This window comes from Capra hircus, assembly GCF_001704415.2.
Source record: "Capra hircus breed San Clemente chromosome X unlocalized genomic scaffold, ASM170441v1, whole genome shotgun sequence".
In the NCBI taxonomy this organism is placed as follows: domain Eukaryota; kingdom Metazoa; phylum Chordata; class Mammalia; order Artiodactyla; family Bovidae; genus Capra; species Capra hircus.
In genome coordinates this window covers 19107726-19124892 of record NW_017189516.1, presented here as the reverse complement: position 1 = coordinate 19124892, position 17167 = coordinate 19107726, and the positions used below count along the sequence as shown (strand labels likewise).

Genomic DNA, 17167 nt, shown 5'->3' with positions numbered 1-17167 from the left:
TCAGATCAAAAAGTTACAACAGTGTGTTTAACAGGCCAGAAATTATCTCTGTGAGCAGGAGGTTGGGAAAACTGGCCAGTCGAATCCCACTTGCTGCTGAGACTTGTTTAGAGGCAAATGAGACAGACTGCCTTCTCTGTGCAACTCTCCTGATCATAACAAGGTGTCACAGTGTTCCTGAAATTCTATGCCCAATCAGAGGTTGTGTGAAAATGCCATTTGGGAAACATGTTGAGCCCTTAACCTCCATCTGGTGGTCAGGTTGCCATCTTCTTGGGGAGAGCCGCCCACATCTACCCACTTTCCTTCTTCCTCAACTTGGGCAGAAGGCACAAGATTGGCTGGAATTTTCAACACATGATGATGTTTTCAGGTAAAAAAAAGTCAATAAAGTGAGTTTTATTAAGCAGGCAGTGTAAGTATGATTAAAATGAAATCAATAAGGTTCATAAAAAGACAGAAATTCAAGTTTCTGGTTCTTTGGGATCCCCTGAAGTGCTGAGTAGACAGACAGACAGACATATTAAATAGAGCTGATACTGATTTTGTAAACCATACTACCACATGTGAACATTTTCCTCTAAAATACTTGCATGTTTATCTCTATCACCCAAGGAGATATATACCTGGAGATATATATGTATTTAGAGTGCTTGATTGTTTTCTAGTAGGTGTTCATAACCCTTAATCTTCCAGAAGGGCTTCAGACCTATAATTAGAAGGAAAATAAGTCTTTAATGATGAAGAGTACAGGCCAAATTATTTGACACCTCCCAGCTTCAGTGTCCTCTCATAATGAAATTGAAATAATCAATTGAGATCCCTCCTAGCTCTAACTTTCTAAGAAATAAAATACACTCACATTAGCAAGATGAATCCCAAACTGGAAGATAAGAGCCCTGATAGTTCTGCTTGACTTACACTGTCTCCCAGATGCCCCCTGTTCAGTATAAAGCCGACAAAAGTGGAGAAGCCACTGAAAGGACAAAGGACAATAAAGAAATATGTGAAGGAAAAGAAAAGAGAAAACAATTGGCATGAGCAGATGGTTCAGTGAGAGTGGAAAACATCCGATTTTATAGACAAGACTCAAGTAAGAGCATCCGTGCAGAGCAGAGGGAGAAGATAGTGGGTTAAAAGGCCACTGTGACCCTTAGAGGTACCTCTGTCTGGGAAGGGGGAGGGGATGTACAATAGGGACAGCAAGCAAGTGGCAGCCCTTTACTGCCACACAGTAGTTCTTGGAGGCCTCAGAGAGTCATACTAAAATCATATCATTAGGCACTGCTCAGCAAAGCAATTGTGTTGTCTTGTACTCCCTTCCATCTCCATTTAAGTACACAGCCAGCCCTGAAGATTTCCTTTCACTCTGACACACGTTTGTTGGGCATTCCCTTCATAAAAGCCATGCTTCTAGGTTGTGGAGGATATAGAAACCAGCCTTCTTCAGGGAGCTCACAGTCCACTGAGGGGAGACACTATATAAAAGCTAACTGTCTCCCAAGAGAGGGTGGTGAATTGCACAAAAGAGATGTGACATAAATGTGGGGAAAATCAGGGCCCAGGGCAATCTTCATCCAGGGGGTAGCCTTCCAACTGGGCTTGGATTCAGTGGCATTTCAGGAAGCAGAAGGTCAAAAGGGCAGGAAAGCATTGCTGTGTGTGGCCTTTTTAGGGAAGAGTCCCTTGGACTGCAAGGAGATCCAACCAGTCCATTCTGAAGGAGATCAGCCCTGGGATTTCTTTGGAAGGAATGATGCTAAAGCTGAAACTCCAGTACTTTGGTCACCTCATGCGAAGAGTTGACTCATTGGAAAAGACTTTGGTGCTGGGAGGGATTGGGGGCAGGAGGAGAAGGGGAGGAAAGAGGATGAGATGGCTGGATGGCATCACTGACTTGATGGACATGAGTCTGAGTGAACTCCGGGAGATGGTGATGGACAGGGAGGCCTGGCGTGCTGCGATTCATGGGGTCGCAAAGAGTCGGACATGACTGAGCAACTGAACTGAACTGAACTGAATGGTCTGGTTTAAACATGAGACACACAGGCTAATGCAGAATGCGGGTGAGGTTGGAAAGGGAAATTTCATGTGAATTGATGCAAACCTTCAAGTTGCATGTGAATCACCTATTGGGCTGGTTAAAACTGATTTCTGGGCCCTACCACCAGAGAGTGATCTGAGGGAATGGAGTGGGCCCCAGTAATTTGCAGCTCTAATGTTTTCTCAGCTGTTACTGCTGCTGATGGTGGTTTGAGGACCACACTTTGAAAATCATTGCTGGAGTCTAGACCACAGAGAAGCCCCAGTGCCATGCCAAAGAGTTGGGCTTTTATTCAAGAGCATCTAGGAAACATTAGTGGCTTCTCAGGAGGACAAGACAGAGCAGAACCTCCATACATATGAGAAAATGCCAGTGGAAAGAGGAAGATGAATTGGAGATAACTTGGTCACCTAGATAAAGTGTGTTCATCATCTTCTGTGTTAAAAGACTGAGAGATACACAGTACTGTTTAAAGATATCTGCTATCAAAACTATCAGAATTATTTTCCTCAAGGCTATGAAAGAAATACCTGAGGTTCCACTTTCATATTGCTTACATTGTTTACCTAATAAAGAAAAATGGAGCATACATTATCACTCTCTGACCCTCAGGTTTTCTTCTTTGAGATAGCATCCATTTAAAGGTTGAAATATTAAGCAATGTCATAGCTGGCTGTAGGATGATCTAGATGTGTGTCAGTATTTCAATAGGATAAATTAATAGAGTACATCAACCTTGCTCTGTTTTTTAATATAACTTTTATTAAGTTGCTCCAGTGAATTGCAGTGAAGTTCTCAGATGAATGAAATCATGAAATTGTTGGGAAAAGTGGAAAAATATACAAATAAATATAGTGAGTATAACTTTTCATTCTCATACGATACAGGCAGTCTTACCCATGGTGAATAGGAATTTATGCTGTGTACTGTGCTTAGTTGCTCAGTCATGTCTGACTCTTTGTGACCCCATGGACTGTAGCCCGCCAGGCTCCTCTATCTATGGGGATTCTCCAGGCAAGAATACTGGAGTGTGTTGCCATGCCCTCCTCCAGGGGATCTTCCCAACTGAGGGATGGAATCCAGGTCTTCCACATTACAAGTGGGTTATTTACCATCTGAGCCACCAGGGAAGCCCAAGAATACTGGAGTGGGTAGCCTATCACTTCTCCAGTGGATCTTTCCAGCCCAGGAATTGAACCGGGGTCTCCTGCATTGCAGGTGGATTCTTTACCAGCTGAGCTACTAGGGAAGCTCTTATAATAGGGTACTTATATATTATACTTATTATATTTTTAGTTTTTATCAATAAAATTTTGTGGAAATTTGTTTTTTTCTCTTTTATGTACATACCTAATATCCTTGATTTTTCCTCTTGGCCCACAAAGCCTAAAATATTTAGTATCTGACCCTGTATAGAAGAAGTCTTCATCTCCTGATATAGATCAGGTTATATTGTTACTTCTCTGCCTGGCTTTGCTAAGGAAATGCTGTTTTGTACATTTCACATATTTATACCTACCCTGTATCTTAAGTTTATAACGACTGTATAGCACTTGTGTAGTGCTTGAATCACAGACTTGGAAAGCTTATATTATTATTTATATTTCTTTTTATTTCATGTTACTAGCAGGGGAATTCTTTCAGTAATGAAAGAGTGTTATTATTCTAAGGGGCTTCCCTGGTGACTCAGTGGTAAAGAACCTGCCTGCCAATGCAGGAGATGGGTTCCTGGAGAAGGAAATGGCAACCCACTCCATATTCTTGCCTGGGAAATCCCATGGACAGAGGAGCCTGGCAGGCTACAGTGCACGGGGTCACAAAGTGTAGGACATGACTGAGCAACAAAACAACAGCAAGGCCATATGCACTTTTGGTTTGATGGGCAGTTGTATGTTTCTACTTTTCCTGATGAGTAGACTTTGGTGCTTGAGTTTCTTGCTGATTGCCAAATACTAGCATCAGTGTGATTCCATGGGTATGGGATAAGCTTCACAGGTACTCTCAGTAGATCTATAAAAGTTGTTTATTTAGCCACACACCAAATTAGATCCCAAACTATGGGGTATTCACATATGGGATTCTCACAATGTGCTGTACAAAACAGGGCGGTGTTTTTCTTTTTGCCTTTGGGCATTTTGCAAAAGAAGACTTCAAATAGGAGGAAATTGTTTAAATTCCTTTAAGGTTCTTTCTGTAGAAAACAACTTGACCCTTGAAGCATAAGCAGATACAATTTATTAGACTTGTGTGGCTAAGCAGTGGGTCTGGGGACAAATAGTTATTTATCCTTATGACCAGAGAGTTTCCTCTTTGATCTCCACAGGCCTCAGGGGAGCGATGGCATTTGCACTGGCCATCCGAGACACAGCATCCTACGCACGCCAGATGATGTTCACGACCACTCTCCTCATCGTCTTCTTCACTGTCTGGATCATTGGTGGAGGCACGACGCCCATGTTGTCATGGCTTAATATAAGGTTGGTTTGAAACAAGGCCAGTTTTGTGTCTAACTATGTCACTATTCCCATGCAGAGGCTGCTACATAGAGCTTAGCACATGGAAGCCTTTTATATATATTTTTTAGTTTTGTTTGGGGAAGGATTAACATTTTTAAAAAATTAATAAAAATTCAGAGTATTGAATTTTCCATGAAAAAAAATCATTAAAATGTTTGTGGGTACAAAAGCAGAGTAAGAAACACTTGGACCTTGCTAATGCTGAGACATTAAGGCAAGAATTCAAAAAGTCTTAAAGCTACAGGACAGGGAATAGACATAGCTGCTAACAGTGTCTGGCATTTCATACTCCTCTGAAATAAAATCTACGGGCTTGAAAAATAAGCTCATCAGCTGGAAGTAAGGAGAAGCAATTAGAGTTTTGTTTTAGGAGGAAACTATGCTGCGCTTCTTCTTGCTTGCATGCACAGAAGAGGTGACATTTCCTGCATCACCCTCATTTCTTGCATCACCCTCATGGACATCCCCTGCCTGTGGTTTTGTTAGCTGTGTCAGGATGGAGGAGCACTGACCCAAGTTTAAGTTTTTTTTAAGAGCATTTGAATTCCAAGCTGTGCTTGTGAGCTGGTCCAGCATCTTACAGTAAAGAGGACATTGAAATGGGTTGAGAGACTTATACACTAACTCTGGCCCTGGTTTAAGACAAGTCCCTCATGCCTTTGGGCCTCCATATGTCTTCATGTTAAACGAAAGCGTGCTGTCAGCTTTTCTCCAGGTCCCTCTAGCTCTGAGTGTGCACTCTACGTCATTGGAGGTGCCCTCACCACCTGCCTCAGTTTCAGATCTGCAGAGGGTAAACATGCTGGGGATGAGAAGACTCTGGTGGCACATAGGTATGAAGAATTCTCTGAAAATCCACAAGATGGCAATGTTTTTTTCTTTTTTTCCTTTCTCTGCTGGCTGCTGGTTTGTGTGGAGCTGACAACTGCGGAGCACACCTAGTTTGGAGAAGAAAGAACCAACAAGGATCTTGCAGTGATCCTTGGGGTCAGGGAGAAAACGGGTTTGAGAGAATAGTCTTTCCCCTCTGGAACTTTTATATTGATGGGAGGCAGGGGTTGCTGGGCATGGCCACCATTGGTTGTCACCAGGAGTTGTTGGTGCTGGCTGCACCATTTCTGAGCTACCGTGTCTTAGCCTCAGATCTGGGTGGGTCTGCAGAACCTGGGTGGACTTATCAGTAAGAGTCTTCTAATAGCTAAAACTTGTGCTGCAGCTGTGTTTTGAGATGCCAACACTTACATTAAGATATTCCTCATAGCATTCCTATAAGGGAGCTAATACTATTATGTTCATTTTAGAGGAAACTGAGACATAGAGCAGTAACTTGCCCAAGGTCACAGCGCTGTAAGTGAACAAGCTGGGATTTCAACCCTGACATGCTCTTCACTACTGTACTATACTGCCCAAAAGGCTTGCTGTGTTAGTGACTGTTTTTGTGTTGGAAAATCTGGGATGATTAAAATTTCAGTTTCTTGGTATGAATCTCAAGAGGCACATGAAGGAAAATAGTTCATCTATGGAAATAGAAATCTGAAGAAGAAAACGTACAAATTTTTGGCTTTAAACTTGAGACATAAGATGGTACCATCTCTGTTCTGTGTAGCAAAATAAGAGCAAAAAAGGTTTACCCTGCACACAGTTGAGAATCTGCATTTGGTGACCTCTCTGTGATTACTTCCTGCTCCAGTTTACCTTGTCACCCAGTAGATGCCCTGGATGCTCAGAGCCAGGTTAAATCGCGTTTTTCAGGCTATTTCATAAGTTCCTTTTCTGATGACCCCACCTATCATTATCCAATGAGAGTAGAGAGTTGACTTTTGACATTTTGCCCATTCTCAAACCCACTTCAAAAAGTGGGTCATTGAAATAGTCCTGCCCAGAGCTGAGAGCATGGGTCTCTTTCCCTGATGCACACAAGCTGTATATGTACACATATAATAATTGGATTGTTGTGTAAATATTACAGTGATATATATAAATTAGCACTTGAAAATAACAGCTCCTACATGGTAAAAGGTCACAAAATGACTGTGAATATGAAAGATCCAATTTTTCTACATCCTTGCCAGCATTTGGTATTGATACTTTTTATTTTACCTGCTCTAATAGGTATGTGGGGATACCTCATTGTGGTCTTAATTTGCATTTCTCATGGCTAATGATGTTGAATATCTATGGTGAAATATCTGTTCAAGTTTTTTGTCTGTCTTCTAGTTGTATTGTTTGTTTTTTATTGAGTTTTGCATTTGTTCTAGAAACTAGTCTGTTTTCAGATATGTGTTTTGTGAATATTTTCTCCTACTCTGCAGCTTGTCTTTTAATCCTTTTAACAGTCTGTCATAGAGCAAAACTTTAAATTTTGATGAGATGCAAGTTATCTTTTTTAAAATGCATCATGCTTTTGGTGTTAATGCCTAAGAACTCTTCATCAAGCACTAGTCCCAAAGATTTTCTTCTATGTTATCTTCAAAAAGACTTTTTAGTTTTATGCTTTTCATTTAAATCTGTGATCCATTTTGACTTAATTTTTAATATTAGACATGAGGTTCAGGTTGAAGTTTTATTTTGTCTGTGGCTATCCAGTTGTTCTGGGGTTCACTGGTGGCTGAGCTGGTAAAGAATTTGCCTGCAGTGTGAGAGACCTGGGTTCAATCCCTGGGTCAGGAGGGTCCCCTGGAGAAGGGAACGGCTACCCACTCCAGTATTCTGGCCTGGAGGATTCCATGGACTGTATAGTCCATGGGGTTGCAAAGAGTCAGACATGACTGAACTTTTTTTTTTCACTTTCATCCAGCTGTTGCAGCATAATTTGTTAGAAAGACTATCCTTACTCCATTGAATTGTTTTTGCTCCTTTGCCAGAAATCAGTTGGTGGTGTGCATGACAGTCTGTTTCTATTTGCCCTGTTGATTTATATGTGTGTACCTCCAGCAGAACCATACTGTTTTGATAACTATGGTTATATGTTCAACTTGAGCATCAGGTAGAGTGGGTCCTCCCACTTTATCCTTATTTTTCAAAATTGTCATAGCTATTCTAGTTTCTTTCCATATATATATATATATATTTTGAGCTCAAGTTATTTTTTTTAATGTTTTTTCCTTTATTTTAATTTACAATACTGTATTGGTTTTGCCATACATTGACATGAATCCACCACGGGTGTACATGCTTTCTCAAACATGAACCCACCACCCACCTCCCTCCCCATAACGTCTCTCTGGGTCTCCATATATATTTTAGAATGAGCTTGTCCATATCCTAAAAAAATTGTGCTGGGGTTTTCAAAGAAATTGTGTTAAACCTGATTTATCAGTTTGAGGAGAATTGACATCTTTACCTTGTTGAGTCTTCAAATCCATGAACATGGCATGTTTCTCTGTTTATTTAGATCTTCTTTTATTTCTTTTATCAATATTTTATAGTTTTCATTACACAGTGTCTGTGCGCATTTTGTTAGATTTACTTCTAAGTATTTCTTCTTCTCTTTGAGTTATTTTAAATGTTATTCTATCTTCAATTTCAGTTTCCATGTGTTCATTGCCAAGATATAGAAATATAGTTGGTTTTTGTGGGTTGATCTTATATCCTGCCACCTTGCCAAATGTTGAATTTTATCAAATGCTTTTTCTATACTAGTTCATATCATTATATTTTGTTGTTGTTTAGCCTGTTAATATGGTAGATTACATTGATTAATTTTAAAATTTCAAACCAGCATTGCTTCTTTAAAACGAGTCTTGCTTGTATAAATGTTTTACGTATTACTGAATTCTACTAGCTAATATTTTGTTAAGGATTTTTGTGTCTATGTTCATGAGGGATACTGGTCTGCAGTTTTCTTTTCTTGTATTGCCTGTGTCCGATTTGGTATCAGGCTAATCTCACCTCACAAAATGAGTTGGGGCAATTTTCTGAGTCTTCTGTTTTCTGGAATAGGTTGTGTAGAATTGGTGTTATTAATAATTCTTCTTGAAAGTTTTATGAAATTCTCCGGTGAAACCATCTGGTCCTTTAGTCTTCTTTTTCAGGAGTTTTGTTACATAAATTATGAAGCCAATATCTTTAATAGCTATAGGGATATTAAGATTATCTATTTCATATTGGTGAGTTGTGATAGTTTGTGAAATTGGTCCATCTCATCTAATTGTCATGTTTGTATTGTTCATAGCCTAACCATATTGTTGTTTTGGTGTCTGTGAGATCTATAGCGATATCCCATGTTTCATGCATGATATTGGTAATTTGTATCTTCTCTGTATCTTTCAGTCTTGCTAGGGTTTTGTCAATTTTAATGATTCTTTTAAAGAACTAGCTTTTTACTTAATTGATTTTCTGTATTGTTTTTCTGTTTTCAATTTCATTGATTTCTGCTTCTATCTTTATTTGTTCCTTCTTTCTATCCAACTCTACCCAGACAGTGTAATGAAGCAGATTGTGCCATGGGTAAAAAATACATATGGTGTCAGTTCATTACATTTTTCCAGATGTGTATAAATAGTGATTGTTTAGGAGACAGAAGCTGACATTTACAGTGATTACATCAAAACAAAGTTCCCAAAACATAAGATAATGAAACTGATTGGTTTTTCTGGCTTGTGGCTTATGGTGTTAATGACCATGAATCATTTATGTGAAGCAGGTTCTTATTCTAAAATAATTGAGAAATCCCCTGAAGTTCAGGGTGGTGTTTTGAGCTCTATGACCTCAGTGAAATTAATACCAAGTTGTTTCTTACTTCCCCAGGCTGTTGACAGAACCCTGATAAGGTACTTAGTGGCTTCTCAGAAGTTCAGAAGCCCAGGGTAGGACGTGGAGTTAACAATGACTTTTAACAAAGCTAGTGGAGGTGATGGAATTCCAGTTGAGCTATTTCAAATCCTGAAAGATGATGCTGTGAAAGTGCTGCACTCAATATGCCAGCACATTTGGAAAACTCAGCAGTGGCCACAGGACTAGAAAAGGTCAGTTTTCATCCCAATCCCAAAGAAAGGCAATGCCAAAAAATGCTCAAACTACCGTACCATTGCACTCATCTCACACACTAGTAAAGTAATGCTCAAAATTCTCCAAGCCAGGCTTCAGCAGTACGTGAACCGTGAACTTCCAGATGTTAAAGCTGGTTTTAGAAAAGGCAGAGGAACCAGAGATCAAATTGCCGACATCCGATGGATCATAGAAAAAGCAAGAGAGTTCCAGAAAAACATCTATTTCTGCTTTATTGACTATGCCAAAGCCTTTGACTGTGTGGATCACAATAAACTGTGGAAAATTCTGAAAGAGATGGGAATACCAGACCACCTGACCTGCCTCTTGAGAAACCTGTATGCAGGTCAGGAAGCAACAGTTAGCACTGGACATGGAACAACAGACTGGTTCCAAATAGAAAAAGGAGTACGTCAAGGCTGTATATTGTCACCCTGCTTATTTAACTTATATGCAGAGTACATCATGAGAAACACTGGGCTGGAAGAAGCACAAGCTGGAATCAAGATTGCTGGGAGAAATATCAATAACCTCAGATATGCAGATGACACCACCCTTATGGCAGAAAGTGAAGAGGAACTCAAAAGCCTCTTGATGAAAGTGAAAGAGGAGAGTGAAAAAGTTGGCTTAAAGCTCAACATTCAGAAAACAAAGATCATGGCATCTGGTCCCATCATTTCATGGGAAATAGATGGGGAAACAGTGGAAACAGTGTCAGACTTTATTTTTTGGGGCTCCAAAATCACTGTAGATGGTAACTTCAGCCATGAAATGAAAAGACGCTTACTCCTTGGAAGGAAAGTTATGACCAACCTAGATAGCATATTCAAACGCAGAGATATTACTTTGCCAATAAAGGTCCGTCTCTTCAAGGCTATGGTTTTTCCTGTGGTCATGTATGGATGTGAGAGTTGGACTTTGAAGAAAGCTGAGCGCCAAAGAATTGATGCTTTTGAACTGTGGTGTTGGAGAAGACGCTTGAGAGTCCCTTGGACTGCAAGGAGATCCAACTAGTCCATTCTGAAGGAGATAAACCCTGGGATTTCTTTGGAAGAAATGATGCTAAAGCTGAAGCTCCAGTACTTTGGCCACCTCATGCGAAGAGCTGACTCATTGGAAAAGACTCTGATGCTGGGAGGGATTGAGGGCAGGAGGAGAAAGGGACGACAGAGGATGAGATGGCTGGGTGGCATCACCAACTCAATGGACCTGAGTCTGAGTGAACTCCGGGAGTTGGTGATGGACAGGGAGGCCTGGTGTGCTGCGATTCTTGGGGTCTCAAAGAGTCAGAAATGACTGAGTGATTGAACTGAACTGAACTGAATTTCTAGTCTGTGTATAATATAAAATGAATATAAGCACAAATCCAGAACCAGGTCACTGCCTTCCAGAAATCCAACTTGTGTTTTTAAATTAGAATTTTATGATTGTTATTTTATTTTATTTTTATTTTAGACCATTTTTAAAAATTGAAATATTGTTAATCTATGATGTGTTAGTTTCAAGTTCTTTTATATCATAGTTTGTTATAAAGTACTGAATATAGTTCCCTGTACTATTCAGTAGGACCTTGTTGTTTATCTATTTTATATATAGTAGTGTGTATGTTAATCCCAAACTCCTATCCTCCCACCCCCACTGTCCCCTTTGGTAACCATAAGTTTGTTTTCTATGTCTGTGAGTCTGTTTCTGTTCTGTAAATAAGTTCACTTATATCATTTTTTGAAATTCCACATATAAGTGGTATTATATATTTGTCTGACTTCTCTTAATATGATAATCTCTATGTCCATCCATGTTGCTGCAAATGGTATTTTTCATTCTTTTTTATGGCTGAGTAATATTTTCATGTGTGTGTGTGTGTGTGTGTGTGAGAGAGAGAGAGAGAGAGAGAGAGAGAGACATCTTCTTTATCCATTCCTCTGTTGATGGACATTTAGGTCGCTTCCTTGTCTTGGCTATTGTAAATAGTGCTGTGTGAACACTGAGGTGCGTGTATCTTTTCAAATTAGAGTTTTCTCTGAATATATGCCCAGGAGTGGGATTGCTGGATTATATGGTAGTTTTATTTTTAGCTTTTAAGGAACCTCCATACTGTTTTCCATAGTGGCTGCACCAATTAATATTCCCACCAACACTGTAGGAAAAGAAAGTGAAGTTGTTCAGTTGTGTCTGACTCTTTGCGACCCTATGGACTGAAGCCTACCAGGCTTCTCCGTCCATGGGATTTTCCAGGCAAGTGTACTGGAGTGGGTTGCCATGCCCTTCTCCAGGGGATCTTCCCAACCCAGGGATCGAACCCAGGTCTCCTGCATTGCAGGCAAGTGCTTTTTACCCTCTGAGCCACCACACTGTAGGAGAGTGGTGGCATTCATTCTCTGGCATTCATTGTTTGTAGACTTTTTAATGATGGCCATTCTGACCAAGGCGAGGTGATACTTCATTGTAGTTTTGATTTGTACTTTTCTAATAATTAGTGATATTGAACATGTATTTGCTATTTTAAAACATGATGACAAAACTCCCAAATTGCTTTCTGGTAGTAAACTACTACATGGGGGCTTCCCTAATGGCTCAGCCATAAAGATTCTGCCTGCAATGCAGGAGACACAGGAAACTCAGGTTCAATCCCTGGATTGGGAAGATCCCCTGAAGGAGGAAATGGCAACCCACTCCAGTATTCTTGCCTGGAAAATCCTATGGAAAGAGGAGCCTGATGAATACAGTCCATGGGGTCACAAAGAGTTGGACACAACTGAGCAATTAACTGTGTAATATTTTTTTAGTCTCTTGAGCAAGTGTTGTTATTCACAAAGCTGTAATTTTGGCAACTTCAAAAAACTATCAGACGAGCAGATTCAGCAGATGAACCTTGTATATGTCCTGAGCACATTTTGGTGACATGGTGGCCATCCTCTTGGAAGGCCCAGCTTCAAGTGACACGCCCATAAAGTGGTGGTGGTGATGGGGGGATCAGTGACATACACCCAGGCAGCCAAATGAACAGGAAAACCTTCATACCCCAGAGTGCAGCAATACAGTCATTCAAGGACAAGTAAGGACACTCTGCTAAGTATAATCCTGTCACACTGAGAGTTTAAGATAAAGCTCTGTGTATGATAATTTAAGGAATAAAGGCAAGGAGAAGCTCTGAGCTCTTTATGTAATATCCTTTGCAACTGGATATTTTAAAAGAATTTAAAGATGCCACCTTCTAGCCTGTAAGTTGTACCTTCTAGCCTGTAAGTTGTAGCACTGTGGCTCTGGGTCTAACAGCCTCAGTTGTAATCTTGGTTCCACCGTTTTCTACCTTTGTGACCTTGGGCAACTTCGTAACCTCTCTGACTCTCAGTTTCCTGACCAGGTAATGGGGATGACAATGTTATGAACATAAAATGTGATCTTAAATCAACGTGATAAAGAGTTCTCCCATTAAATGTACCATCTGGCATATGGAAAACATTTAGTATATTTTAGCTATAATATTATCATTAGTAATCATAGCATTAGAACTGCTGCTAGTACTGTTACTAGTGCATTTTGCATTAATGGAATCCAGCTTGCTTTTCTGAAATTTGTTATAGCTTTTTAATACTATAGTAATATATAAAGTCTGATTTAAGTCACATTCCCAACATGTGCCTAATTAAAAGTACCACCTTAAGATGCATCATGTTCTCACTTGTATATTTCAGTGTATATTAGTAGCATGAGAATTTGGGCACTCTCTAGCACAATGTCTCTCAACCTTTTTTTCATCACTGCTCCTCTGAGGAGCCTTTAAAGATGTTCTTTTTATCTATCTCTTCCATTGATTTTTTTTTTTTTTTACTACAACAGATCTATATATCTGTTTATGTACTATGGAACTTTAGAGGGCTGTAAACCACTGTAATATCCAAAAAAATTTTGTCCCTAAATAACAGATTTTCATGCCCCTGGAGGCTGTATCACCCCCCATTGAGGATGCAAGATTTAGTGCAGAGGTTCTCACCTTCGGGCATTTTTGCCCTCTCAGGGGACATTTGGCAATGTCTGGAGACATTTCTGGTTGCTTCAATTGGAGGAAGGTGCTACTGGTGGTATCTTGCAGGTAAAAGCCAGGGCCCAAAATGTCAGTAGTATTGAGATTGTGAAATCCTGCTCATTAAAATTATGGTAAAATTCTAATGTATTCTAAATAACCCAGCAATTATTGAGGGAGGTGAAAATGGACTGTGTCAACTCTTAAGGCCATAAGATAAAGAAAATAGCAGAAGTTGGGTTCTTGACCTTTAGGTTGAACCCACGAATAATGTGATTACTTGTAGGAAAAAAGGCCATTTCATTTTCCGTTGTTGTTGTTTTCAATAATTTTGTGTCCTTTGCTCTTCCTGTCAAATATGTGTAAAAGTGTGTATAAACACTTCAAATATATGTCAATAGCTTTCCGTTTTCTAGTTTTTGTATGGATGTGTCTTGCATTGTGAAACAGATGAATTTGTGAAAAGTAGTTTGAAGTCATTTTCTGAGTTGTGTTTTTTCCCCTGATTTCATTATATTTTGAGAGGCTTGTCTTCATTCCTAATCAGTCCTCATTTGACCTGGCTTCTAACATTGTTGCTTTCTATGTAAATTTAGCACCCTCTCTGGGTTTCAGAGGATGGGGACAATTTATGAGAGGGTACAAATTTAGGTGTAAAGTAAGATGGCCTGGTCTTTGATGGATGTGGTCCAGGTCACGTGCCTAGAGCCCCTGGCTCCCCTGTGGTCCCTGTCACACTCATGTTCCCTTCTTCTGCTGCCCAGAGTTGGCATCGAGGAGCCCTCCGAAGAGGACCAGAACGAACACCGCTGGCAGTACTTCAGGTGACACAAGGGCTTCCTCAGAAGCAAACTAACCAGGCCTGGCTTTTTTTCCCCCTCTCTCTAACCTGAGATGTTTCTCTTTATGCTATTTGTCTCTTTCTTCCTGTGGGCACGAGTCCCTTGCCCCTTAAGGGGCAAGAGGTCTGGTCAAGTCTAATCGTTCTTCTACCCTTCTCTGAGTTGATTGATGTGTCGATGTTCCTGACAGTCTGTCCCTTTCCTCCCCATTTTGGACAGTTTTTGTCAGCACCAAGGCCAGAGTTGACTGAGTAGCTGCTTGACAGCTGAGCTTTGTGTTAAGAGTAGCCCATTTTCAGAGCCACAAACACATTCTGCAAAAAATCCTGCTTGTGATCTAGTAAACAAACCTTTTAAGTCATAAAGAGTACTCGAATTTTGTATTTCAGCCATGACTGGGATATGGTTTACATTTAAGCACTGATGCCATTTTAGTTTTGAAGTATGGATTTTTTTAAAAAAAAACAGAAGATCGTGAAAGACTTTTCTAATGCAATTTGTTTCTCAGTGACCAAATTTATGACAGATTATGCTTAAGGGTGGTGATATTGGGCAATCAGAGTAAAGACTTTAATATTTCTTCTTTCTTTATCGATCTTTTACTGGCATTCTTTCTTCCTGATCTGATTCTGGGTGCTGGTAGATAAAGCAAATGCAAAATAGACTTGAAGTCTGTTCTTCTCGTGAAAGTGTTTTACTCTCTGAGGACAGTGGTGAAAGCAACAGTACCTGTCATGGGGCATGAATTTGGGGACATTGCCAGGCCCCAGATGTAAACTGTTAATGACATGTATACAATTAATTGAAGCATTTAAGATCTCTGGATTCACATTTTTTCCTAAAATACACACACAAAGATGTTCATATTAGAGACCTGACTGTAGGTACCAGTTAAGTTTCAGAGGAAACCCTTTTCTTTGAAATATCCAACCTTCAAGGAGGAAGGCCCTTCCAGCAAAGTACAAATTACTATGCTTGGAACATGAGAGAGTTCAGATTCTGATCAGTTGTTTAAGATTTGATATTCCCCAAATTTATTTAGGACCCCAGCCATTCAAATTTTTAAAAACCCAACTATTGATTAAAGTAGAATGCTTCTAAAATTTCGTAGATTTTGTGGCATTTTATGTGGTGGTTAATCAGAATGTATATATATCAAAAGGGAAATGATTCATATCCTATATTTATCCATTCTGGAATGAGCACATCAGTGTGATTGCTTTTTTTCTCATTTGGTATGGGATTACCACATTTGTCTCATTCTTAATGAAAATAAGGATAATTCAGTTCATTCTGGAAAGAAAGACTGTTGTATGTGGTCAGATGAACTCAACCCTGATGTATCGGGACTGCTTAAATATGATGTAATAAACCAGCACAAAAGTTTTAGATTTATACAGTGGCCTAGATCAAAAGCATTATAATAGGTAAGGAGGGAAATGTATATCATGGACAGTTGCCTGAAACTAGGAATTTCAGAAAGTTAGAGAACCCCAAGTCTTCTGAGGCATTATACTTTAAATAATGTACCTGATCTTTCTTGCTACTCAGCACACCACCACACGCCCTGTCCCAAGGGTGAGGCCCTTTGTAGGGATCTAGTATCATCCTGGGGGATTGGTCCAAGGATCCCTCAAGCCTGCCAGAAAAGTAATCATTCAATTGTCCTGAAGTAAACAGCCTTGAATGGGGAAAGAGCAGAACTCTATCTGTGTCACAAGGCTCCTGGTCTGTTTTCTTCTGGCAAAGTGCTAAACCTTTCTCCTGTTTAGCACTTAAATCAGTAGCAGGGACCTCTGAGACCCTCCAACGGGCCCTCCTGCATTTCTCTGTCTGTAGGAGGGCCCTGGCCAGTCTTTGGAGGCTCTGTGTGGTCAGGAGTAGGGCTGCATGTCAGGCAGGTAGTTGGTAGAAAATGGCTACAGCAAGGATCAGAGCTTCCATGGAGGGAGGAAAGAACAGGAAACGGGGGTGCTGGGTAGGACTCTGCTCAGAACTGTAGGTTTCCAGGGGACATGCACAACCAGATCTGAAGATTAACCACGTTTCAATAACATAAAATTTTTCTCCTGCCCTTCATTTTTAAGAGAAGAAGAAGCTCAACGAAAGATTGGAGGATTTATCTGGGGGAAAAAACATGTAATTGCTAGACTCTATATCTACCTATTTACCTATTTTAGCACCTTATGTCCATGAATCTTTACAACTTGTTGTTTTTAGACCCTGGACTAATATGAGATCCTGAATCATCATTATTAGTAAGTTAGATTAAATCAGAGAGACAGAAATATTACTCGTGTATCAATATTTGTGAAACATTTTCACCAAAAATATAATTAAATGTTTGTTTTAAATTGTGGAAAATTTTAAATCTGCAAAAAAGCCGATAGAGCAATGAATATCCAAGTTCTAACCTGAATACACCATTTGTTAACATTCTATCATTTTCTTCTTTCTCTCTCTTTCTCTCAGCCATTTCAGAGTGCTTCAGAGTACATTATAGACATCATGACTTTCTGGCCCTAAAATACTTCAGCATGTATCCCTTAGGAACCTAATCTTCTCATGATCACAATACTTTCAGTAACCCAAATTTTATACACATGTAGGATCCAGGATCCAATCAAAGTTTCCTTTGGCTGTCATCTCTTTTTTTGTTATCTTTTTAAAAAAATTTCAGGCCCATGGTGGCTCTGTGCCCTCTTCCTCTGACTGACTTGGTTGTCATCTCTTTAGTCCTTTAATCGAGGAT

General features: G+C 39.8%; 2 protein-coding genes across 3 annotated transcripts in view; one reads left to right on the top strand and one right to left on the bottom strand.

Annotated features, from left to right (window-relative positions):
- CHST7 (carbohydrate sulfotransferase 7) overlaps positions 1-17167 on the bottom strand; it is a 77688-nt gene that overhangs the window by 1711 nt on the left and 58810 nt on the right. The window lies entirely within an intron of this gene.
- The window catches only part of SLC9A7 (solute carrier family 9 member A7), a 171762-nt gene that overhangs the window by 128522 nt on the left and 26073 nt on the right, over positions 1-17167 (top strand). Inside the window, exons 11-13 of one of the 2 annotated variants that reach the window (XM_018043843.1) lie at positions 262-373; positions 4368-4521; positions 14338-14397. In XM_018043843.1, coding sequence (XP_017899332.1) covers positions 262-373; positions 4368-4521; positions 14338-14397 — 326 coding nt within the window. The remainder of the gene's footprint in view (positions 1-261; positions 374-4367; positions 4522-14337; positions 14398-17167) is intronic. The other variant, XM_018043844.1, reaches the window with a different exon arrangement.